This window comes from Bos indicus x Bos taurus, chromosome 2 (genome assembly GCF_003369695.1).
Source record: "Bos indicus x Bos taurus breed Angus x Brahman F1 hybrid chromosome 2, Bos_hybrid_MaternalHap_v2.0, whole genome shotgun sequence".
NCBI lineage: Eukaryota > Metazoa > Chordata > Mammalia > Artiodactyla > Bovidae > Bos > Bos indicus x Bos taurus.
Window position 1 is genome coordinate 95,125,859 of NC_040077.1, and position 25,216 is coordinate 95,151,074.

At 38.8% G+C, this 25,216-nt stretch overlaps 1 protein-coding gene across 1 annotated transcript in view; it reads left to right on the plus strand.

Moving 5' to 3' along the window:
* Nucleotides 1-14,511: 14,511 nt before the first annotated feature.
* CPO (carboxypeptidase O) overlaps nucleotides 14,512-25,216 on the plus strand; it is a 32,019-nt gene continuing 21,314 nt past the window's right edge. The window contains exon 1 of the mRNA XM_027523812.1: nucleotides 14,512-14,626. Within this exon, the coding sequence (XP_027379613.1) occupies nucleotides 14,559-14,626 (68 nt within the window). The 5' untranslated portion in view covers nucleotides 14,512-14,558. The remainder of the gene's footprint in view (nucleotides 14,627-25,216) is intronic.

The window sequence follows — 25,216 nt, forward strand, 5'->3', positions numbered from 1 at the left end:
TCTCACATCCATAAATGACCACAGGAAAAACCATAGCCTTGACTAGACGGACCTTTGTTGGCAAAGTAATGTCTCTGCTTTTCAATATGCTATCTAGGTTGGTCATAACTTTTCTTCCAAGGAGTAAGCGTCTTTTAATTTCATGGCTTCAATCACCATCTGCAGTGATTTTGGAGCCCCCCAAAATAAAGTCTGACATGATTTCCACTGTTTCCCCATCTATTTCCCATGAAGTGATGGGACCAGATGCCATGATCTTCGTTTTCTGAATGTTGAGCTGTAAGCTGACTTTTTCACTCTCCACTTTCACTTTCATCAAGAGGCTTTTTAGTTCCTCTTCACTTTCTGCCCTAAGGGTGGTGTCATCTGCATATCTGAGGTTACTGATATTTCTCCCAGCAACCTTGATTCCAGCTTGTGCTTCCTCCAGCCCAGCGTTTCTCATGATGTACTCTGCATAGAAGTTAAATAAGCAGGGTGACAATATACAGCCTTGACGGACTCCTTTTCCTATTTGGAACCAGTCTGTTGTTCCATGTCCAGTTCTAACTGTTGCTTCCTGACCTGCATATAGGTTTCTCAAGAGGCAGGTCAGGTGATCTGGTATTCCTATCTCTTTCAGAATTTTCCAGTTTATTGTGATCCACATAGTCAAAGGCTTTGGCAGAGTCAATAAAGCAGAAATAGATGTTTCTCTGGAATTCTCTTGCTTTTCCCATGATCCAGCGGATGTTGGCAATTTGATCTCTGGTTCCTCTGCCTTTTCTAAAACCAGCTTGAATATCTGGAAGTTCACGGTTCACGTATTGCTGAAGCCTGGCTTGGAGAAGTTTGAGCATTACTTTGTTAGTGTGTGAGATGAATGCAATTGTGTGGTAGTTTGAGCATTCTTTTGGCATTGCCTTTCTTTGGGATTGGGATGAAAACTGACCTTTACTAGTCCTGTGGCCACTGCTGAGTTTTCCAAATTTGCTGGCATATTGAGTGCAGCACTTTCACAGCATCCTCTTTCAGGATTTGAAATGGCTCAACTGGAATTCCATCACCTCCACTAGCTTTGTTCATAGTGATGCTTCCTAAGGCCCACTTGACTTCACATTCCAGGATGTCTGGCTCTAGGTAAGTGATCACACCACCATGATTATCTGGATTACGAAGACCATTTTTTACAGTTCTTCTGTGTATTCTTGCCACCTCTTCTCAATATCTTCTGCTTCTGTTAGGTCCCTACCATTTCTGTCCTTTCAGTCAGCAAAAACAAGACTGGGAGCTGACTGTGGCTCAGATCATGAACTTCTTATTGCTAAATTCAGACTGAAATTGAAGGAAGTGGAGAAAACCACTAGAACATTCAGGTATGACCTAAATCAAATCCCTTATGATTATACAGTGGAAGTGAGCAATAGATTTAAGGGACTAGATCTGATAGACAGAGTGCCTGATGAATTATGGACGGAGGTTCGTGACATTATACAGGAAACACGAATCAAGATCATCCCCAGGAAAAAGAAATGCAAAAAAGCAAAAAAGGTCTGAGGAGGCCTTACAAATAGCTGTGAAAAGAAGGGAAGTGAAATGCAAAGGAGAAAAGGAAAGATATACCCATTTGAATATAGAGTTCCAAAGAATAGCAAGGAGAGATAAGAAAGCTTTCCTCAGATATCAGTGCAAAGAAATAGAGAAAAACAATAGAATGCGAAAGACTAGACATCTCTTCAAGAAAATTAGAGATACCAAGGGAACATTTCATGCAAAGATGGGCTCGATAAAGCACGCATCTAGGGATCTTGTTAAAATGGAGAATCTGGGATGAGGGTCTGAGGCTCTGCCTTTCTAATGGTGCTTGGGCCAGACAGTGCTAATTCTGCTGGTCTCCAGCCCACAGTTATTTTTATTTTATGTTTCAGATAAAATGGTCAATGAAGACCTCTGTGACTTAGTCTCCTTTTCTGGGTGCTTAGTCTCTCAGTCATGTACGACTCTTTGTGATCCTATGGATTCTATGGAACCTATGTTTCTCTGTCCATGGTGATTCTCTAGGCAAGAATACTAGAGTGGGCTGCCATACCCTTCTCCAGGGGATCTTCCCAACCCAGGGATTGAACCCAGGTCTCCCACATTACAAATGGATTCTTTGTGGTCTGAGCCACCAAGGAAGCATGAATACTGGAGTGGGTAGGCTATCCCTTCTCCAGGAGATCTTCCTGATCCAGGAATCCAATGGAATCCTGTATTGCAGGCAGATTCTTTACCAGCTGGGCTACCTTCCTTTTCGGTAATTGAGGTCAATAATCGATCCCACCATGTAGTTTGTGCACGAAAGCACAATGTCTGGAACATAGCAATTACTCTATAAACTGTCTTTGTAACTCTTTAATTTTTTAAAAAAAATTTTAGGATATTTCTCATCAGAGTAACAGGGTGTCTGTCTAGGGAATTAAGGAAGTGCTAATAGGAGCAAGGGGGACATAGGAAAGTTGGCATAAGGCACTCCACCCTTACTGACAATATGATTTCTGTGTATGCAAAGAACTAGTAGGAGCCTTGTGGAGTTTGGTGGTTTTAGTGTACACGTGTGAAATTGAACTTGCTGAATGTATTTGGGTTTATTAAACCCCATCACAATTTTACTAACAATTTTACTTTTCTGTGTATAAAATGCATCTCAGTTTATGAAATAAGGTATGAGTCTCACTTCTATCCTTTTATAGATATTGTTTTAGAGAAATAGGGAAATACACAGGAATAGGAATATGGGAATGACATTAAGTTGGGAGTATTTTTATGTAAGGAGTAATTATGCTGAAAGAATTTTCTTATTTTGTGAACAGGAAGCAAGGATCATACAGATTATATACAGTTGATTTTAGCAGCTAAGATAAAGCTCTTTTTCAACAGATGATACATTTCAAAAATCTGGTTTTCTAATATATATAAAGCTGAGAAACCCCTCTAACCTCTGTCCCATGAAAATACTTTAGTGAACTTTACATTCATAAATTTTGTGGTAAATAGTTGCATTTTTTTTTTTTTTTTGGAGGGAATTTAGTTTTTCTCTTCTCTATAGTGTGGTTATCATATTGGAATAATCTTGTGTAGAACTATAATCTAGTTACAGATCCTTGTTATTAGTGTCAGTAATAATTACACTATACATTTTTGATGGTTTTTATAATCTTCAGACTGCTTTTACATACATTATTTCTTTTAATATGTTCCACAACTCTGAGTGACAGGCCAGACATGGATAATTGTTTATGAAGGAAGGCAGGTGAGGTTTGCCCCAAATTACACGGCTGATAAATACTGGAATAAAAATTAGAATCCAAGGCTTCTGATTTCTAACTCAGTGCTCTGCATTTGGCCCACCTAATATTGCACTGAGATTCTGACAGTGAACATAGTAATCCATAATGATCTATAATGATCCTGCTAAATATAGTAATTGGAAACTAAAAGATGCAGGGAAATGACCTTGAGGCAAAATCCAGAGAAGGGGAGGAGGATTGTTCTAAATATATTGTTTTATATACATATATATATATATATATATATATATATTCAGCTTTGTTGAGATATAATTGACCCATGTAAGTTTAAGGCAAACAACGTTAGCTACCATCTCCTTCTCCATCACGTCACATAATTACCATTTTCTTTTTGTGGTATAACATTTAAGATCTACTCTCTTAGCAGCTATCAAGCATATAACACAATATCATTAACTATAATGACCATGCTGTACATTAGATCCCCAGAAGTTATTCATCTTCTAACTGAAATTTTGAATCCTTTGACCAAAATCTCCTCTTTTTCCCCAACCTTCATTCCCTGGTGACCACCATTCTACTCTCTGAGTTTGGCTATTTTAGATTCCACATATAGTAAGAGCATATTTGTCTTTCTCTGACTTATTTCTCTTAGTCTAGTGCCCTCAAGTTCCATCTGAGTTATAGCAAGTGGCAGGATTTCTTTCTTTTTTCATGGCTGAATGATACTCCATTATATATTTCTCTATCTACATAAAATCTTTTTTATTGATTCATCTGTTGACAGACACTTAGGTTGTCTCCATATCTTTTGCCTCCCGTTTGAATGCCTTCCATTTAAATATCACCATTGACAAAGCCCCGATCGTGATAAATCAGAAGTGTTATTTTTTACTTTTTAATTTGATTTGTTTAAACTCATAAGAAGCAAAAACAGTTTCTGAAAATCAATTGGTAGCTGATATGGAATGAGGTACTATCCAACCGTGAAAGAGATGGAAGAGTATCCAAAGGGCTAATTCCTATGCTAATTGCCCTTACCATACCTTGGTTCTATGCCCATCTCACCTCCAGGCAGGTTGCTGGGGTTTCTGGAGGAAACCCAAACTCCTCACTAGTAGCTCTTCAGTCTCCTTACCCTCCTATCTATACTCCTGGCACTTGAGAGCCTGTATTTCCTTCCTTTTCCACTTTCTTCCCCTAATGACCTAAACAGAAGATACTTTAGCACAAAAAAGAAATAAAGAACAGTTTGTTATCTCCACCAAAAGATAGAGGACCTGCCATACAGTATTGGGAACAAAGTAGACAGGGCAAGCAAGCAATGAGATAAAAAAAAAAAAAAAAACATTTTTTGAAGCCAACTAGTATGTGGTGCTATTTAGCTAGCATATAATTTTCTGTAGTTTGCTGGCTGTGTTTTGGAAGCCTGATAAGATCTGGCCATGGAGGATTGCTCCCGTTCTTCCAAACCTCAGCCTTGTTTCTGCATTTAATTATTCACCAAGTCCAAAAAGACTAAGAGCAATTGTGTTTACTTATTTTCATTTGTCCTGGAATCTGGTTGGTGTGTTGGCTGGATCATCTGAGAAGTAGATGCCAAGATGGACTTAGAAGTGGAAAAGATTTATAGGGGGTAGTCCTTGTGAAAGATAAAAGGCATAGGAAGCAGGAGAACCTTCAGAACTTGATGCAGTTCTGACACTCATTAAAGAGAGAGGGAAGAAAGGAGGATTGAATAGACCATGGTGCAGTTCCAAGAATATTGCTCATAGAATAACCCTGCATATATACAAGGGAGAGCTCTTACGCCATTTCTGTGTTCTATCATTGGTTGGGAAATGTCCAGGTAGCGCATAGTTTTAGCTTGAATACTGAGTAAGATTCTGAAGACATCCACAGCCAGAGATTGGCAGAAGTTTCCTTTTTGAAAGTAAATCTCAATGGGGGTGCTCCCATAGCTGCTATAGCTGGTAAAAGGGAAGCAGATAGAAACAGAGAGCTAAGTGCCTAGCTGTATACATGAGATGGTAGACATAGCCAAGATTTGTGTCATTTGACAAGAACATGGATACAGATTCATGCATCCATCCATGAATCCATGGATCCACCCACTTAACTATCCACCCATACACTCATGTATCGCCTGACAGCAGCAATCTCTGAAGGTTCTCTCAAAACATGAAACTTATCCATGGTGCTACCTCAGAAACCAAATCTAGATTTTGCCTCTTTGCTACCACAGCCACAATCTGTGAGTGACAACTAGCCTGTATCTCTACCCAATTTGCTTCTGTTCCTAATTTAACTTACACTTCTGAGATGAAGTCCTTTAATAAACCCTAATTTCTACCAGTCAGACACACCTCTTTCTTGAGTCTTAATGATACTTTGCTCCACTGGATAGACCATAATTTATGTTATGGACTTTTGACTCAGTGTTGCAGGCATAAAAGGTGCCTGGCAAGTGATGAGGTTCACTGTGATGTCCTTGGGTTCAGGGTCAATAAGAACAGCTAAGGGACAGCAGAGGTAGTGAGACAGCTTGGCTGTGTGCCTTCCAGTTCTGAAGTCACTGAAACTGTTTACCTTCAAGATAACCATGGCCTTTGGTTATAATATTTCATAGCATCCTCTTTCCAACTAATACGGCCACCAGCCATGAGAAATCATGGACTTGATTTTGAGAGCATATTATTTTGGAGGATAAAGGTGGTGGGATTGTCTAGGGCTTGGCAAATAATAAAAAGAGGTTGATTTTTTAAAGAGATATTCCTGCCAACTAGAAATATATCTTTCACTAAATCAGCAGTCTCTAAGGTCCTTTGCATTTCTTTCACCCTATTACTTATTCCATCAAAGGTCATGGATCTCACCATAATAGGAACTAATTCCTCCCTTTTTCTTTCTAAAACAATGTTTACATTTTGGCAGGCCTTCTCTCACATGGTTTAAAGAACCACATGTGTTTGCAGGCATTCTATCAAGTAGTTTAGAGAACATAAAACTTGCAGTAATAATTTTGGGGAGTAAATTTTATTGTTATGGCTTTAAAACACAATCAAATAAAAACAAGAATTCCATTAGTAGTTGAATATTGTAATAATAGAGTTGAGAATAAATTTTACTGCTATAAGAACTATAAAACAGCAATAATAAAAAACACTATTATTGTGAATAAATTGTGTTGAGATGACTAACTAGAAAGCTATAAAACACAATGATAAGGAATAATCTAATCACCAGAAAAGATATGATAATAATTCACGCTTGTTAGCGAGGAGTCCATGGTTCCAGTTCGTTGGCCCCGGGTGCTCTAGGTTACTGCCTGCATTCCATAGGTTGCAGAAAGATAATCTTTGACCATTGGGTTGGCAGGAGACTACATATTACAGTGAAATTGGACATGGGGATTGAGGAAAATCCAATTATCAGTGAAAACCCTGTGTAGTACTGCCAAATGTCCTCACAATGTATTCTTAAAAATTATTTGCAGGTTTCCATTAACAATTTGTATGCATTATTTGATCATGCATTTCATGTACTTCTTATTTTTATTTATATTCTTTTTCTTCAGAATGACTGCATGGGATTGCATAGCTATTGAGGGGAAAAGCCTATTTAATCTTGCTTTTAATTTTAACTACCCATGCATCCCTGAGTCCATCTGGGTCCCCTTCCAATTAGCAGAAGCATGGAAAGAAAACACCCTTATCTCCTATGTTCCTCTCTCCCTCTGTGGAGCTCTCAGCTCCATGAAAACATTTGCTTCAGAGTTAGGACCACCCAGGTGGCTGACCTGTCTCTGCACCAGGTGAGGGGAAGAATATCACAGGGGTTGCATTTTACTTCTCATTCTGAACACCATCAAAATTCAAATTCAAGATTTCCAAATTGACAATTTCCCCAGGGGGATGAAGGAAGATTATTAACCATGAAGTTTCTATTAGGCCACAGAAGCATGCTGCAGAATTTTCTGTACTCCCCACCTCCTCTCTCTTCTTGGTCCTTTTTGAACCAACTCTAGTTGACTTTTGTCTTATCACATGCCATGTACTGACTGAAATTGCTCTTTTCAAGGTCTCCATGAATCTCTATCCAGCTAGTTCTCAGCCCTCATCAGACTTGACCTCTTTACAGGATTTGGCCCAGTGGGTAACTCTCACTTTCTTAAAATGCTCTTCTCACTTGACTTCTGGGACACAACAGTCTCTCAGTTTTTTATATACCTCACTGGCTGTTTTTTCTTAATTCCATTGCTGATTTCTCCTCTTCTGTACCACGATCTCTAAATGTTATACTGACCTACACCTCAGTCCTTGTTCTTCCCTTCTCAATCTATCTATACTTGGCCCCTAGAAGGGCTCGTCTGTGTGGCTTCAAACACCAGCTCTTTCATCCCAGAGAGCCACAAATGTATGCACTTCACTCCAGCTTTCCTTTGAGATCCAGCCTGCTATAGCTGCTGCCCATTTCTAAGTCCTTGGGGTGTCTAAGAAACATCTCAAAATTATCAACCCTAAATCGAATCTTGACTTTCCATCCCCTCAGAGTCACTCTTCCATTGATTTCCCCCATATCATAAACAGTCACTACTATTCAGTCCATTTCGTGGCCCTTCAGTCTAGGAGCTGTTCTTGAGTTTCCTAATTCCCTCATACTTTGTATTTATTCCATAAGCATATGTGTTAGTCTGCTGTTAAAATAAATTCCCAGTGCAACCATGGCTTACCATGTGGTCCATAACATTTAGCACTGGGGCCCATCATCTCTCCCCTGGAATGCTGTGGTAACCTTCCCCACTGCTCTTTCTGTCTTCATTTTTTATTATAAATTTAATTATTTATCATTGAAGGATAATTGCTTTACAATATTGTGTTGGTTTCTGCCATACATCAACATGAGTCAGCCATAGGCATACATATGTCTCCTCTCTCTAGAACCTCCCTCCCATCTCCCACTCCTTCCCACCCCTCTAGGTTGTTACAGAGCCCCTGATCTAGTTCCCTGAGTTATGCAACAAATTCCCATTGGTTATCTATTTTACGTATGGTAGGGTATATGCTATCCTGTTAGTCTCTCCATTCATCCCCAGGTCTCCCTCCTCCCTCCAACCTATGTCCATAAGTCTGTTCTGTATGTCTGTATCTCCATTGCTACCCTGAAAATAGGTTAATAAGTACCATCTTTCTAGATTGCATATATATGATATTTGTTTTCTCTTTCTGACTTGCTTCACTCTGTATAATAGGCTCTAGGTTCTTCTACCTCATTAGAACTAACTCAAATGCATTCCTTTTCATTGCTGAGTAATATTCCACTGTATATATATGTACCACATTCTTTATCCATTCACTGTTGATGGATATTTAGGTTGCTTCCATGTCTTAGCTATTGTAAATAGTGCTGCAATGAACACTGGAGAACATGTGTCTTTTTCAATTTTGGTTTCTTCTGTGTGCAAGCCTAATAGTGGGATCTCTGCATCATATGGTTGTTTTATTCCTAATTTTTTGAGGAATCTCCATACTGACTTCCATGGTGGCCATATCATTTTACATTCCCACCAAAGTGTAAAAGGGTTCCTTTCTGCACAGCCTCTCTAGGATTTAGGACTTTTTGATGATGGCCATTTTGACTGGTGTGAGGTAATATCTCATTGTACTTTTGATTTACATTTCTCTAATAATGAGTGATGGGAGAAATATCAATAACCTCAGATATGCAGATGACACCACCCTTATGGCAGAAAGTGAAGAGGAACTAAAAAGCCCCTTGATGAAAGTGAAAGTGGAGAGTGAAAAAGTTGGCTTACAGCTCAACATTCAGAAAATGAAGATCATGGCATCCGGTCCCATCACTTCATGGGAAATAGATGGGGAAACAGTAGAAACAGTGTCAGACTTTATTTTGGGGGGCTCCCAAATCACTGCAGATGGTGACTGCAGCCACGAAATTAAAAGACGCTTACTCCTTGGAAGGAAAGTTATGACCAACCTAGATAGCATATTGAAAAGCAGAGACATTATTTTGCCAACAAAGGTCCGTCTAGTCAAGGCTATGGTTTTTCCTGTGGTCATGTATGGATGTGAGAGTTGGACTGTGAAGAAAGCTGAGCACCGAAGAATTGATGCTTTTGAACTGGGGTGTTGGAGAAGACTCTTGAGAGTCCCTTGGACTGCAAGGAGATTCAACCAGTCCATTCTAAAGGAGATCAGCCCTGGGATTTCTTTGGAAGGAATGATGCTAAAGCTGAAACTCCAGTACTTTGGCCACCTCATGCGAAGAGTTGACTCATTGGAAGACTCTGATGCTGGGAGGGATTGGGGGCAGGAGGAGAAGGGGACGACAGAGGATGAGATGGCTGGATGGCATCACCGACTCGACGGACGTGAGTCTGAGTGAACTCTGGGAGTTAGTGATGGACAGGGAGGCCTGGAGTGCTGCGATTCATGGGGTCGCAAAGAGTCAGACATGACTGAGCAACTGAACTGAACTGAATAATGAATGATGTTGAGCATCTTTTCATGTGTTTATTGGCCATCTCTGTATCTTCTTTGAGAAATGTCTGTTCAGGTCTTCTGCCCACGTTTTGATTTGGTTACTTTTTCTTAATATTGAGCTACTTGTATAAAATAGATGACTAATGTGAACATATTGTATAGCACAAGGAACTCTACTCGGTACCTGTTGTGACCTGTTGAGGCTGTTCAGTTGTGGTGACCTACTGAGGCTGTTCAATCACTCAGTCTGACTCTTTGAGGCCCCATAGACTGCAGCATGTCAGTCTTCCCCGTCCTTCACCATATCCCAGAGCTTGTCCAAATTCACATCCATTGAGTCAGTGATGCCATCCAACTATCTCATTATCTGTTGCCCCCTTCTCCTACCTTCAATATTTCCCAGCATCTGGGTCTTTTCCAATGAATTAGTTCTTTGCATCAGTTGGCCCAAAGTATTGAAGCTTCAGCTTCATTATCAGTCCTTCAAATGAACATTTAGGGTTGATTTCTTTTAGGATTGACTGGTTTGATCTCTTTGTCATCCAAAGGACTCTCAAGAGTCTTCTCCAGCACCGGAGTTCAAAGGCATCAATTCTCTGGCACTCTCACATCTGTACATGGCTACTGGAAAAACCATAGCTTTGACTGTACTGACCTTTGTCGGCAAATTAATGTCTCTGCTTTTTAACATGCTGTCTAGGTTTGTCATTGCTTTTCTTCCAAGGTGCAAGTTCAGTTCAGTTCAGTCACTCAGTCGTGTCCAACTCTTTGTGACCCCATGGACTGTAGCACCCCAGGCTTCCCTTTTTATCACCAACTCCCGGAGCTTGCTCAAACTCACGTCTATCCAGTTGGTGATGCCATCCAACCATCTCATCCTCTGTCATCCCCTTCTCCTCCTGCCATCAATCTTTCCCAGCATCAGGGTCTTTCCCAATGAGTCAGTTCTTTGCATCAGGTGGCCAAAGTATTGGAGTTTCAGCTTCAGCATCAGTCCTTTCAACGAATATTCAGGACTGATTTCCTTTAGGATGGACTGATTTCCTTTAGGATGAACTGATTTGATCTCCTTGCAGTCCAAGGGAATCCCAAGAGTCTTCTCCAACACCACAGTTCAAAAGCATCAATTCTTTGGCACTCTGCTTTCTTTATAGCCCAACTCTCACATCCATACATGATTACTGGAAAAACAGTAGCTTTGACTAGATGGAACTTGGTTGGCAAAGTAATGTCTCTGCTTTTGAATATGCTATCTAGGTTGGTCATAACTTTTCTTCCAAGGAGCAAGCATCTTTTAATTTCATGGCTGCAGACACCATCTGCAGTGATTTTGGAGACCAAAAAAATAAAGTGAATCACTGTTTCCATTGTTTTCCCATCTATTTCCCATGACGTGTTGGGACTGGATGCCATGATCTTCATTTTTAAAATGTTGTGTTTTAAACTTTTAAACTCTTCTTTTTCAGTTTCATCAAGAAGGCGCTTTAGTTCCTCTTTGCTTTCTGCCATAAGGGTGGTGTCATCTCCGTATCTGAGGTTATTGATATCTCTTCAGGCAATCTTGATTCCAGCTGTGCTTCATCCAGTCCAACATTTCTGATGATGTACTCTGCATATAAGTTAAATAAGCAGGATGACAATATACAGCCTTGAGGTACTCCTTTCCCAATTTGAAACCAGTCTGCTATTCCATGTCCGGTTCTAACTGTTGTTTCTTGACCTGCATACAGATTTCTCACGAGGCAGGTAAGGTGGTCTCGTATTCCCGTCTCTTTCAGAATTTTCCACAGTTTGTTGTGATCCACACAATCAAAGGCTTTGGCAAAATCAATAAAGCAGAAGTAGATGGTTTCCTGGAATTTTCTTACTTTTTCTATGATCCAACTAATGTTGGTGATTTTATCTCTGGTTCCTGTGCCTCTTCTAAATCCAGCTTGAACATTTGGAAGTTCTCGGTTCACATACTGTTAAAGCCTAGCTTGGAGAATTTTGAACATTACTTTGCTAGCATGTGAGATGAGTGCAATTGTGTAGTAGTTTGAACATACTTTGGCATTGCCTTTCTTTGGGATTGGAATGAAAACTGACCTCTTCCAGTCCTGTGGCCACTGCTGAGTTTTCCAAATTTGTTGGCATATAGAGTGCAGCATTTTCATAGCACCATCTTTTAGGATTTGAAATAGCTCAGCTGGAATTCCATCACCTCCACCAGCTTTGTTCATAGTGATGCTTCCTAAGGCCCACTTGACTTCTCATTCCAGCATGTCTGGCTCTAGGTGGGTGGTCACACCATCTTGGTTATCTGGGTTATGAAGATCTTTTTGTGTAGTTCTTCTGTGTATTCTTGCCATCTTTTCTTAATATTTTCTACTTCTGTTATTTCCATACCATTTCTGTACTTTATTGTGCCCATCTGCATGAAATGTTCCCTTGGTATCTAATTTTCTTGAATAGCTCGATAGTGTTTACCATTCTATTGTTTTACTCTATTTCTTTGCATTATTTACTTTAAAAGGCTTTCTTATCTCTCCTTGCTGTTCTCTGGAACTCTGCATTCAGATGCATGTATCTTTCCTTTTCTCCTTTGCCTTTTGCTTTTCTTCTTTTCTCAGTTATTTGTAAGGCCTCCTTAGACAATCTTTTTCCTTTTGCATTTCTTTTTCTTGGGGATGGTTTTGATCACCATCTCCTGTACAGTGTTATGAGCCTCCATCCATAGTGGTGACCTGAATGGGAAGGAAAGCCAAAAGGGATGGTATATATGTATAAATATGATTGATTGATTTTGCTATATAGTAAAAACTAACACAGCATACGTGTGTGGTCCCTTCAGTCATGTCCAACTCTGTGACCCTATGAACTCTAGTTGGCCATTTTCCTCCGTCCATGGAGATTCTCCAGACAAGAATACTGGAGTGGGTTGCCATGCCCTCCTCCAAGGTACCTTACTGACCCAGGAATGGAACCCATGTCTGTTTTGTGTCCCACATTGGCAGGCAGGTCTTTACCACTAGTGGCACCTGGGTAGCCCAACACAACATTGTAAAGCAACTTTACATCAATAAGATTAATTAAAAATAAAAATATCAAAACACAACTTGTTCAATGATTTCTTAGAATAAAACCCTAAGTCCATACTGTGGCCCATGGTTTCTACTAGATCTGGCTCTTGCCTATCTCTCTGACTTCGTTTTCCATCACTCTCTCTTGCTCCCACTTCACTTAAACACTGATTTTCTTCCAGTTCCTCTATCACGCCAAGCTCATTTCTTCCCTACATGTTTGGCCCCCTTTACTTAAAATACCTTTTCTACAGACCTTTGAAGAACCACATCATTCAGAACTGTCTTACATCAGTCAGGAATGGCTCTCTATCTCAATATATTCTTGGCCCATATATTTCCTTACTTTGATTTCCTTTACTCAAAATTGTATTATTTGTTTGTAAACTTGCTTATTCTCTTTTCAATTCTACTGTGAATTCCATATAAAGAACCTCATTCATCTTGTATGTATTGATCTTTGTAATAGTGCTTGGTACCTGGTGAGTACTCATGACATTTTCGTAGAATAAATGAATGGATGAATGATCATACATGGCAAAGGATTTAGAAGGATCCCGGAATGCTAGAACCCTAACCCCCACCATGAAGGGAGATGCTTAGTGGCTCAGTTGTGTCTGACTCTTTGTGACCCTTTGGACTATAGCCAGCTACTGTCCTCTGTCCATGTGATTTTTCAGGCAAGGTTTTTCAGGAAGTGGATTGCCACTTCCTCCTCTAGGGGATCTTCCTGTTTCAGGGATTGAACCCATGTCTCCTGCATTGCAGGCAGATTCTTTACTGCTGAGCTCCCCTGGTGACTCAGATGGTAAAGAATCTGCCTGCAATGCAGGAGACCTGGGTTGAATTCCTGAGTCAGGAAGATCTCCTGGAGAATTCCATTGGCAGAGGAACCCGTTGGGACTGCATAGCGTCGGACATGACTGAACAACGAACACACACAACCCAAATGCTAAGAACTCTGTTTAAACGTTTTATGTCTCTGCACTAAAATTTGCCTAGCTCAGTTAGATTTTTATCGGTAATCTTAACTTGAACCTTTGTTTTATTGGTCACTGTTTGAGATTCGAGCTGAATCCTGGGTTTGTGTAAAACAAGGGGGTGGGAGGCAGTGTCTGACAAGAGTCCTTTATGTAAGAAGAATGTATGGGGAAATCCACTTGGGAAAGGATTTAAAACATTTTCATTGCTCATATATGGAGAGGCCCGGGTTTAAGGAGCTGATGATGTGGTCCATCAGAACAAGAGAAGACATTTGACCCCAGATAAAGCCTTAGATTGCAGAGTGAAGTGAAGATCCTGAATAATAATCATGCCCACCATGACCAGAGCAGAAGACACACCCCCTATTTTACTCAATGACCTGTGTGGAAGAAAGAGCAGGAGTAGTCTGCTCTTGAATATGGGTGATGGGGATTCCTAGAACTGAGGACTTTACACAGGGAAGAAACTTCTTTCTGGATCTGGGGGAGCCAAGAGCTTTGATAAAGTTGGTTTTAAAGGAGAAAAAAGTCAAGTAATTTTCCACTATTTAAAAAAAGCTGTTTGAAGACATGATGGAGTAAATGAAGCAACTGCTCACATATTAACTTCTGCTGAGACATCTAGTAACTGACTTATCTTATCTTGATTGTGGGAGCCTATGCCCTTATGCATTCTCAGAGACACAGTATAGACTGATCTGCACGAGAAGCACAGGATTTTCTAGCTCTCTTTACAGAAGAATGAAACCTCTGCTTGGAACCTTTTATCTGTTGGGTATGCTGGTTCCTGGTTGGTTGGGATATGATAGGTGAGTATGAAGTGGAAGGAGGGGTGACTGGTATGATTTGGATTGTCTAAATGGAAAGCTTCTTTTTAATATCAGTGCAGTTGGATTCTCCACTCTTCCTACCCATTACACACACCACCATGAAATGAGAATAATAATGACTGAAATTTTATCATTGAGCATTACTCTGTGTGTGTGTGTGTGTGTGTGTGTGTGTGTGTTAGTTGCTCAGTCATGTCTGGCTCTTTGCAACACCATGGACTGTAGCTTGCCAAGCTCCTCTGTCCATGGACTTCTCCAGGCAAGAATACTTTTCCAGGGGCTCTTCCCAACCCAGGAATCGAACTGAGCATTACTCTGCAGCTGCTGCTGCTAAGTTACTTCAGTCGTGTCCAACCCTTTGCAACCCCATGCATTGTAGCCCACCAGGCTCCTCTGTCCATGGGATTCTCCAGGCAAGAATACTGTAGTGAGCCATTCCCTTCTCCAGAGCATTACTCTAATAATCTTTAAATAAATATATAGATCTTCAACAAAGATTTCCTAGCACAGTGTATGATAAATACCAATAGATATGTCATATTTTGTAATTGAAAAAAGAAAACTGTAATGAAAATTCTATATCCCTCATTTACATAATTTCTCCATTTATAAATCACATTATTCTAATTATTCAGAAAATGTTTCAAGTGTTTAAAACTACCAAACAATTTCACTCAGACATAATTACTGTTGATGTTTTTGAATAGATAGTGAGATCGCTAATTAAGCATATAGTACTACTGCAAACATTTTTCAGTTAAGTTGTCTTATACAAAACTTCTTATGGCATTCATAACTTCTTGAAAGCATAATGCAATCACTAATAACAGTTCATCATTGCTACCCTACAAGGCAGAGTGATTCCTACTGTCATTGGGTACATAATACTGTGATGCACATCCAGCCATATGATAATTTTTGTTGTTATTTTGCAAATTTTTTATTATTTCCCTAATATAAGTTATAAGAAGTGGAATCACTGGGTTAGAAGCTGCAAAAAGCTCAAGAATCTTGCTACATCCGCCCTCTAGAAAAGCTGCATCAGTTTACACTTCCAGCTACAGTGTATGAAAGCACTTTTTAAGCATTTTCCAACTTGACAAGTGAAAAATGCCCACAGTTACTTATTTTTCATTTTGTTGATTTCTTATAAGGTTAAGTATTTTGTCTTATTTATTATTCATTTTATGTTTATAAATTGCTCATTCATGTCATTTGCCCATTTTGTGTTCTTTCTCCACTCATAATGAAGAACTTTTTTGAATATATAATATATATAAACATTGCGTGTATGTATAGTTTCAAAATAAAGTATATTTTCCTGTATTAATATTATACATAGCTTATTATTCTGCACATTTAATATATCTCATCATGCATGTGTGGTTATAAACAGTGTTTCTTCTTTAGTTCCATGTTTAATCTAATCCTACAGCAAACACGCTCTCACTGAACAGAGAAATCCAGTCCAATTTTTGCCCCAGATTAACTGTATGACCTCAGCCTGTCCCTCAGCTTCATAGACAGTCTGATTTCAGGTATATAAAGGAAGTCCAGGATCTAGTGATACCTAAAGCTGTTTGCATCACCGTCTCATGTTTTCATTACTTTATGTGGGTTTCATATAGATACTGCATTTATCTTCTCTTCTGAGATTCTTCATTCATAAATCAGAGACAAAGACTTACATATGTTACAGGACTTTGATTGGAATAAAAAACTTGCTTAAAATATCACAAACCTTCAAACTTACATATTCTTTGAATCAGTATTCCTTCTTCTGTAAATTTATATTGAGAAAACAAACTATGGAAAGAATCATATGCACTGAGATATAGCTTTATTTATAAGATAAACATGATATTAAATATTATAACATTTGGAAACAACCTGTGTGCCCCACATTAAGGTATGTAAATATTGATACATGACATATGACAGTAGGATATTATTTATCCACTAGAATAATAACTATGAAAAAATTAATAGCATGGGAAAAGACATGTTTTATGCTAAAAGAAAGATGCAGAATACAAAATGTAATAAAAAATACTTTAAAAAAATAGAAGAAACCAGGTATGTACCAAAATGGACACTGTTATCTTTGGCTGGTAATTCCTTTCCTTTTCCCTCAATTATTCTTCATTTTGCAAATATCTACAAAGGAGATACATAAAATTTTTATTTTAAAAATGATTGACAAGCCCAATTTAAATTATGGAAGTGATTTGGCTCAGATATGGGGAATCAGACAAGATGGCTTCCAGTGCACAGCTCCTCATCCCAGCTCTTGAGCAAAACATTTCAAATCTCCTAGTCCTGGTCCTTGTTGATGGTTTTCATTTTCATTTTCATTATTATTTACTGACATAAAATAATGCCCACTTTCGTATGGCTCTTACCAACTCAAAACATAGGTTAGCTGCCATTTTTGATTCTCCTTACACACTTTGTGTGATGTAGTCAGTTCAGTTCAGTCCAGTCGCTCATTCGTGTCCAATTCCTTGCGACCCCATGAACTGTAGCATGCCAGGCCTCCCTGTCTATCACCAACTCCCGGTGTCCACCCAAACCCATGACCATTGAGTCGGTGATGCCATCCAACCATCTCATCCTCTGTCGTCCCCTTCTCTTCCTGCCCTTAATCTTTCCCAGCATCAGGGTTTTTTCCAGTGAATCAGCTCTTCACATCAGGTGCCCAAAGTATTGGGAGTTTCAGCTTCAACATCAGTCTTTCCAGTGAACACTAAGGACTGATCTCCTTTAGGATGGGCTGGTTGGATCTCCTTGCAGTCCAAGGGACTCTCAGGAGTCTTCTCCAACACCACAGTTCAACAGCATCAATTCTTCACCTCTCAGCTTTCTTTATAGTCCAACTCTCACATCCATACATGACCACTGGAAAAACCATAGCCTTGACTAGACAGACCTTTGTTGGCAAAGTAATGTCTCTGCTTTTCAATATGCTATCTAGGTTGGTCATAACTTTCCTTCCAAGGAGTAAGCGTCTTTTAATTTCATGGCTGCAGTCACCATCTGCAGTGATTTTGGAGCCCAGAAAAATAAAGTCAGTCACTGTTTCCACTGTTTCTCCATCTAATTGCCATGAAGTGTTGGGACTGGATGCCATGATCTTCTTTTTCTGAATGTTGAGCTTTAAGCCAACTTTTTCACTCTCCTCTTTCACTTTCATCAAGAGGCTCTTTAATTCTTCACTTTCTGCCATAAGGGTGGTGTCATCTGCATATTTGAGGTTATTGATATTTCTCCCGGCAATCTTGATTCCAGCTTGTGCATCCTCCAGCCCAGCATTTCTCATGATGTACTCTGCATAGAAGTTAAATAAGCAGGGTGACAATATACAGCCTTGACATACTCCTTTTCCTATCTGGAACCAGTCTGTTGTTCCATGTTCAGTTCTAACTGTTGCTTCCTGACCTGTATACAGATTTCTCAAGAGGCAGGTCAAGTGGTCTGGTATTCCCATCAGTTTCAGAGTTTTCCACAGTTTATCATGATCCACACAGTCAAAGGCTTTGGCATAGTCAATAAAGCAGAAATAGATGTTTTTCTGGAACTCTCTTGCTTTTTCGATGATCCAGTGGATGTTGGCAATTTGATCTCTGGTTCCTCTGCCTTTTTTAAAACCATCTTGAATATCTGATGTAATAGTAGTCCAGAAAATCTACAGTTAACAAGGATGACAAGCTTTGTGATCTTTCCCTTGATCATTTAGGCAGCTTTGTAATCTTTCCCTTGATCATTTAGGGAGGTGGTCTATTATATATATTACATACTCCCAATATGTAGAATCATTTGGATCAAGCCTATGGATCAAGGATATGCTTGATATCCATATGCTCAGTCATGTCCAACTCTTTGTAACCCTTTGGAATGTAGCCCACCAGGCTCCTCTGCCCATGGAATTTTCCAGGCAAGCATACTGGAGTGGGTTTCCATGCTCTCCTCCAAGGGGTCTTCCCAACCCGGGAATTGAACCCCCATCTCTTACATGTCCTGCATTGGCAGGTGAGTTCTTTACCACTAACACCACCTGAGATGCTCCAGTAATTACTGTAAAATACTATGCAGTCAATAAAAATATTTATAATGAGTTTCTATTAGTTTGAGGAAATGTCTTTGGTAGAATATATAATAAAAAGAAGCAAAACAAAATTATATATAGATATAATTTGCACTGTGTTTATTAAAAAATATGCACTGATAAAAGCCTGAAGGGAAATATGTCAAAATATCAGCAGTGGTTAACTGAAGAATGAAGAAGATGGGATTATTCCTTCCTTCTCTCTTCTATTTTTCTTCTCTCTGTACTTCCTAACTTTCCACTTATAAGCAAATGTTAATTTTGTAAGAGAGAAAAAAAATTGAAAATACATTACTGTCATGAAATATTCATGTAACTGTTTCCTAAGTATTTAAATACAAAATTTGCCTCAATATACATTAGGATTTTTTGCCTCTTTCAACATTCCAAAAAAAATTTCATCAGACAATCTTTGATCTGCAGTATTTATTAATAATGTACCCCAAGAGATCATTTTCTCTGTTAAACATTTTATGAATTCCTATTCAAAAAGAATACACAACGTACAATAATCTTTTCATTTGATCGTGAGATGAGACTGGTGATAATTCAGGGGATTAGACAGCTTTTTCCTTCCTTATCTACATGTATTATGCATCACCCAAGAAATTGCCTGGAAACAGGAAGCTGCCTTTTCTAAGTATATGGTTTATATGTTGCTTGAACTAAGTAACATTTGGGGTTTTTAGATATAAGTATTGTGTTTAATGTCATGTAAAATGATCAGCACTTCTAATATTAGGGGTTTTCATTCAAATCTCATATGGTTCACTTTTTTTGCATATTGTATGGACCCAGTCATTCAATGCTGGGCTTGGACATTTTCCAGACATTTAACTGGGGCAAAGTTGAAGGTCGGTGCTTGATAGTGTCCAGTGACCTTTCATTTATTCCCTTCCATATTGCAAAATTGCTTGGGAATACCAGCTCAGTTGAAACAGAAATTCACCAGCTGCCAGGACTGCTTTTCAGTGTATTCACTTTCCTATGTTACCAAGTAGATGACTGTGATCGAAACAGACCTTTGCTGAACTATGTGATGGAAATAACTGTGTTGCCTTGAACAACCACCATCCCTGGTCCCAACCGCACAGGAAAGCATCTGCAGTGATCTCCTTTCCCAGTTGTACAGTCAGTGTGAGGAGTGAGAAGGAAGGGCTGAATGGACTCTTCTCATTAGCTTCATTTCCTCTCCTCTCCCCTTCTGCAAAAGCACTGAAACTAGGTCCCAATGCATTTATAGTGCTAATACTTTTTTAGCTTTCTTGTAGTCCAAATCAGAGATCGATAATTTTTAAAAAAGGCTAATAAACATTTTTATGCATATTTTCTAGAGTATAATGAATGTATAATTGGACTTCCCAGGTGGCACTAGTGGTAAAGAACCCCCCTGCCAATGCAGGTAGATGTGAGATTTGTGGGTTGGATCCCAAAGTCAGGAAGATCCCGGGAGGAGGGCATAGCAACCCACTCCAGTATTCTTGCCTGAGAATCCCATGGACAGAGGAGCCTGGCAGGCTACAGCCCATGGGGAAGCAAAGAGTCAGACATGATAAGCGATTTAGCATGCACACAAATGTCTAATTTAGCCTCTGTAACAAAATCTTCAGAGGAGAAAAAAAAAAATCCAACAACCTGGGACACTAATATTTACCTTAAGGATTGTTGTTAGAACTATATATAGAGTTAGAACAGTGCTGACATACATAACTGCTTGTAAAATATTGGTTGTTATTATAACCAGCTACTTTTCAGTTTGGAATTCTCCTTCTCCTGTCCTCAATATACTTAGTGCACTATTTAATTGGTAATTAGGCTCTAGCTTATCATACCTCACTTTATATTTTTTAATAGCTAAGTTATTTTGCTTTTCATGTATTTATATCTCACTTCCTTAAGTAGATTTTAAGCTCTGTAAGGAAGAAATCTACATTCTATTACTATTACTATGTTATCACTTTTGCATAGAGTCCCAAGGGTGCCTGCCTATTGGATTGTTGAATGAATTAGGTAAGATAATAATGTAAATGTTTAGACTGGTGCCTAGAATATAGTGCCCAATAAGGGTTAACAAATGTTACTATAACATGTATATATGAGATGATTATTTGATAATAGCAGATGAAATGAGCTTCTGAAAATGTATGGGTAAGTTGAATTTAAAAAAGTTTTAAACACCAAGGGATGTATGTGTTTTCTTTATAAAATGTTAATATGTTTTGTAAATAATCAGCCTCAACATATTACACTTAGAGTATTTTTAAACTGAAATTGTTCATTCTGAAGCACTCTTATTTTCTTAAAAAATCGAATAAATGATAAGCATTAGAAATTCATCCTTGAGTGGAAAAGTGTATTGCTCCACAAAAATTACAATTTTAATAGCAGTTGTTTCTTGTAATCTCCTTTCAAAATTAATTTCATTGTTTTAACTAATTATCTAGACAATCATATCTTGTGAGCTTTTCTTGGACAGGCTAAATGAAGTACTGCTCATTTAACAATAAAACGTTTACAGCTTTGAAGATAAAGAGGTTCTGCTAAGTTCAGATTATTATTATTGATATGGTAACAATTAAAATCATGGAATTGTGTAGAGAAATTGATTTCTACTACAGTGGGTGATTATTATGGTACATGGTGTTAATTGAGCAGATTAAAATATTAAATGTAGTCAGTTCTACATTGGAGTTATATTGATGTGAATGGAACTTGAGTTTTAATTAATTTATCAAAATATTTTGTAGTTTGATATTGTTTGAAGATAATATCAGTTAGATGGCTAAATTATTCTCCATATGATTATTATTTTCAATATTATTGTAGCAAAATAGGGTTTTTACTTAGCATTGTTTTGAATTGCTACTTTGTTTTAACATACATTAAGCATTAACTAAGTTCCAAAATCACTGCAGATGGTGACTGCAGCCATGAAATTAAGACGCTTACTCCTTGGAAGGAAACTTATGACCAACCTAGATAGCATATTGAAAAGCAGAGACATTACTTTGCCAACCAAGTTCCATCTAGTCAAAGCTATTGTTTTTCCAGTAATCATGTATGGATGTGAGAGTTGGGCTATAAAGAAAGCAGAGTGCCAAAGAATTGATGCTTTTGAACTGTGGTGTTGGAGAAGACTCTTGAGAATCCCTTGGACTGCAAGGAGATCCAACCAGTCCATTCTGAAGGAGATCAGCCCTGGGATTTCTTTGGAAGGAATGATGCTAAAGCTGAAACTCCAGTACTTTGGCCACCTCATGCGAAGAGTTGACTCATTGGAAAAGACTCTGATGCTGGGAGGGATTGGGGGCAAGAGGAGAAGGGGATGACAGAGGATGAGATGGCTGGATGGCATCATTGACTCAATGCACGTGAGTTTGAGTGGACTCCGGGAGTTGGTGATGGACAGGGAGGCCTGGCGTGCTGCAATTCATGGGGTCACAAAGAGTCGGACACGACTGAGTGACTGAATTGAACTGAACTGAGTGCTATTAACATAGAAAGAAATCACTCCAAATATAGTTATTGGGTAAATGAATGATCAATTACTATGCTCTTATAATGAAAATATAACCCTATATTTAACTTAGGTAAAAACTTTTAGTTAGGGAACCAAAACATTCCTCAAACATTTGTGTGGATTGGAGACAGAAAATTAGCTCTATGACTTACTAACTCTGTGACTGTCTGCAAGTTACTTGGTTTCTCTTGGCCTAGTTTCCTTATTTGTAAAACATGCATGATGACATTTCACAGAGTTGAAATGAGAATAAATCATATAGTGTGCATTATTGTTCTGGCACAATATCTGGCACAAAGGAGAGGCATTGAATACTTTTATCAAACTGTTTGTTAAAATATAAGCCATACATGGCTATCTATTTCATAGGCCTATATCTATTATGGGCTTCCCAGGTGGCTCAGTGGTAAAGAATCCACCTGCCAATGCAGGAGACCTGGGTTCTATACCTGAGTTGGGAAGATCCACTGGAGAAGGAAATGGCAACCCAATCCACTCCATTATTCTTGCCTGGGAAATCCCAAGGACAGAGGAACCTGGTGGGCTAAACAGTCCATGAGGTGACAAAAGAGTCAGAGATGACTTAGCAACTAAGCAACAAAGAATATATATTATAGAAATTGAATTAATAACCTTACAAAACAGAAAGCACCAAGCCCAGATGGGTTCACTGGTGAATTCTATGAAATATTTAAGGAAAAGGTTGTATCTCTACAATTTCATCCAAAAAATAGAAGCAGAGGGAATATTTTTTAATTTCTTTGAGGCCAACCAAATATCAAAACCTCTATTTTTGCTTTATTGACTATGCCAAAGCCTTTGACTGTGTGGATCACAGTAAACGGTGGAAAATTCTTAAAGAGATGGAAATACCAGACCACCTGACCTGCCTCTTGAGAAACTTGTATGCAGGTCAGGAAGCAACAGTTAGAACTGGACATGGAACAACAGACTGGTTCCAAATAGGAAAAGGAGTATGTCAAGGCTGTATATTGTCACCCTGCTTATTTAACTTCTATGCAGAGTACATCATGAGAAACTCTGGGCTGGAAGAAGCACAAGCTGGAATCAAGGTTGCCAGGAGAAATATCAATAACCTCAGATATGCAGATGACACCACCCTTATGGCAGAAAGCAAAGAGGAACTAAAGAGCCTCTTGATGAAAGTGAAAGTGGAGAGTGAAAAGTTGGCTTAAAGCTCAACATTCAGAAAACAAAGATCATGGCATCTGGTCCCATCACTTCATGGGAAATAGATGGGGAAACAGTGGAAACAGTGTCAGACTTTATATTTTTGGACTCCAAAATCACTGCAGATGGTGATTTGAGCCATGAAATTAAAAGACGCTTACTCCTTGGAAGGAAAGTTATGACCAACCTAGAAAGCATATTGAAAAGCAGAGACATTACTTTGCCAACAAAGGACCGTCTAGTAAAGGCTATGATTTTTCCAGTAGTCATGTATGGATGTGAGAGTTGGACTGTGAAGAAAGCTGAGCGCCAAAGAATTGATGCTTTTGAACTGTGGTGTTGGAGAAGACTCTTGAGAGTCCCTTGGACTGCAAGGAGATACAACCAGGCCATTCTGAAGATCAGCCCTGGGATTTCTTTGGAAGGAATGATGCTAAAGCTGAAACTCCAGTACTTCAGCCACCTCATGTGAAAAGTTGACTCATTGGAAAAGACTCTAATGCTGGGAGGGATTGGGGGAAGGAGGAGAAGAGGACAACAGAGGATGAGATGGCTGGATTGCATCACTGACTCGATGGACGTGAGTCTGAGTGAACTCTGGGAGTTGGTGATGGACAGGGAGGCCTGGCGTGCTGTGGTTCATGGGGTCGCAAAGAGTCGGACATGACTGAGCGACTGAACTGAAATATCAAAACCAGTCAAAGACATCATGAAGCAAAAAACACTATAGATTAATATCTCTCATGAACATAGATGTAAAAATGCACCACAAAACACTAGCAAATTAAATCCAAAAATGTATAAAATGAATTCTACACCAGGCCCACTGACTGAATTTATCCCAGATATGCAAGCCTAGTTTAACATTTGATAACCAAATAATGTAATCCATTACATCAATAGGCTAAAAATTTAAAAATCACATGATCATGTCAGTAGATGCAGGAAAAAAAATTTGAAAAAATCCAATAAATGGTGCTGGAACAATTGGACATCCACACACACAAAAAGTGAATCTAGACACAGACCTACAGTCTTTACAAAAATTAACTCAAAAAGGATTACGGACCTAAAAAATGTAAAATGTAAAACCATAAAACTCCTAGAAGATGATGTAGGAGAAAGCCTAGATAAATTTGGGAATAGTGATGATTTTTTAAATACATCACCAAAGACATGAACCATGAAGTATATAATTGATAACCTATACTTTATTAAAATTAAAAACTTCTTCAAAAGATAATGTCAAGAGAAGGAGAAGACTAGGTACAAAATGAGAGAAAATATTTGCAAAAGACATATCTGATAAAGCACAGTTATCTCAAACATACAAAGAACTCTTTGTTAACAACAACAAAGAGACAACCTGATTTTAAAAATGGACAAAGGACCTGAATGGACACACCTCACCAAAGAGGATACACAGGTGGCAGATAAACAGAGGACACATCGCTGGAGAGAATGCGAAATGGCACGGTCCCTTCAGTCACTCCAGAAGACCACTTGGTAGTTTCTTACAAAATTAAATATACTCTTGCCATATGATCTAGCAAACATGCTCCATGGTATGATCCAAATGAATTGAAAACTTACGTCCACAAAACACTGCACACAGCTGTATATGGCAGCTTTACTCATAACTTCTAAAACTTGGAAGCCACCAAGATATCCTTCAGTGGGTGAATGGATAAATAAACTGTGGTAATACAGACAGTAGAACATCAGACAGCGCTAAAAACCTGCCTGCCAAGGC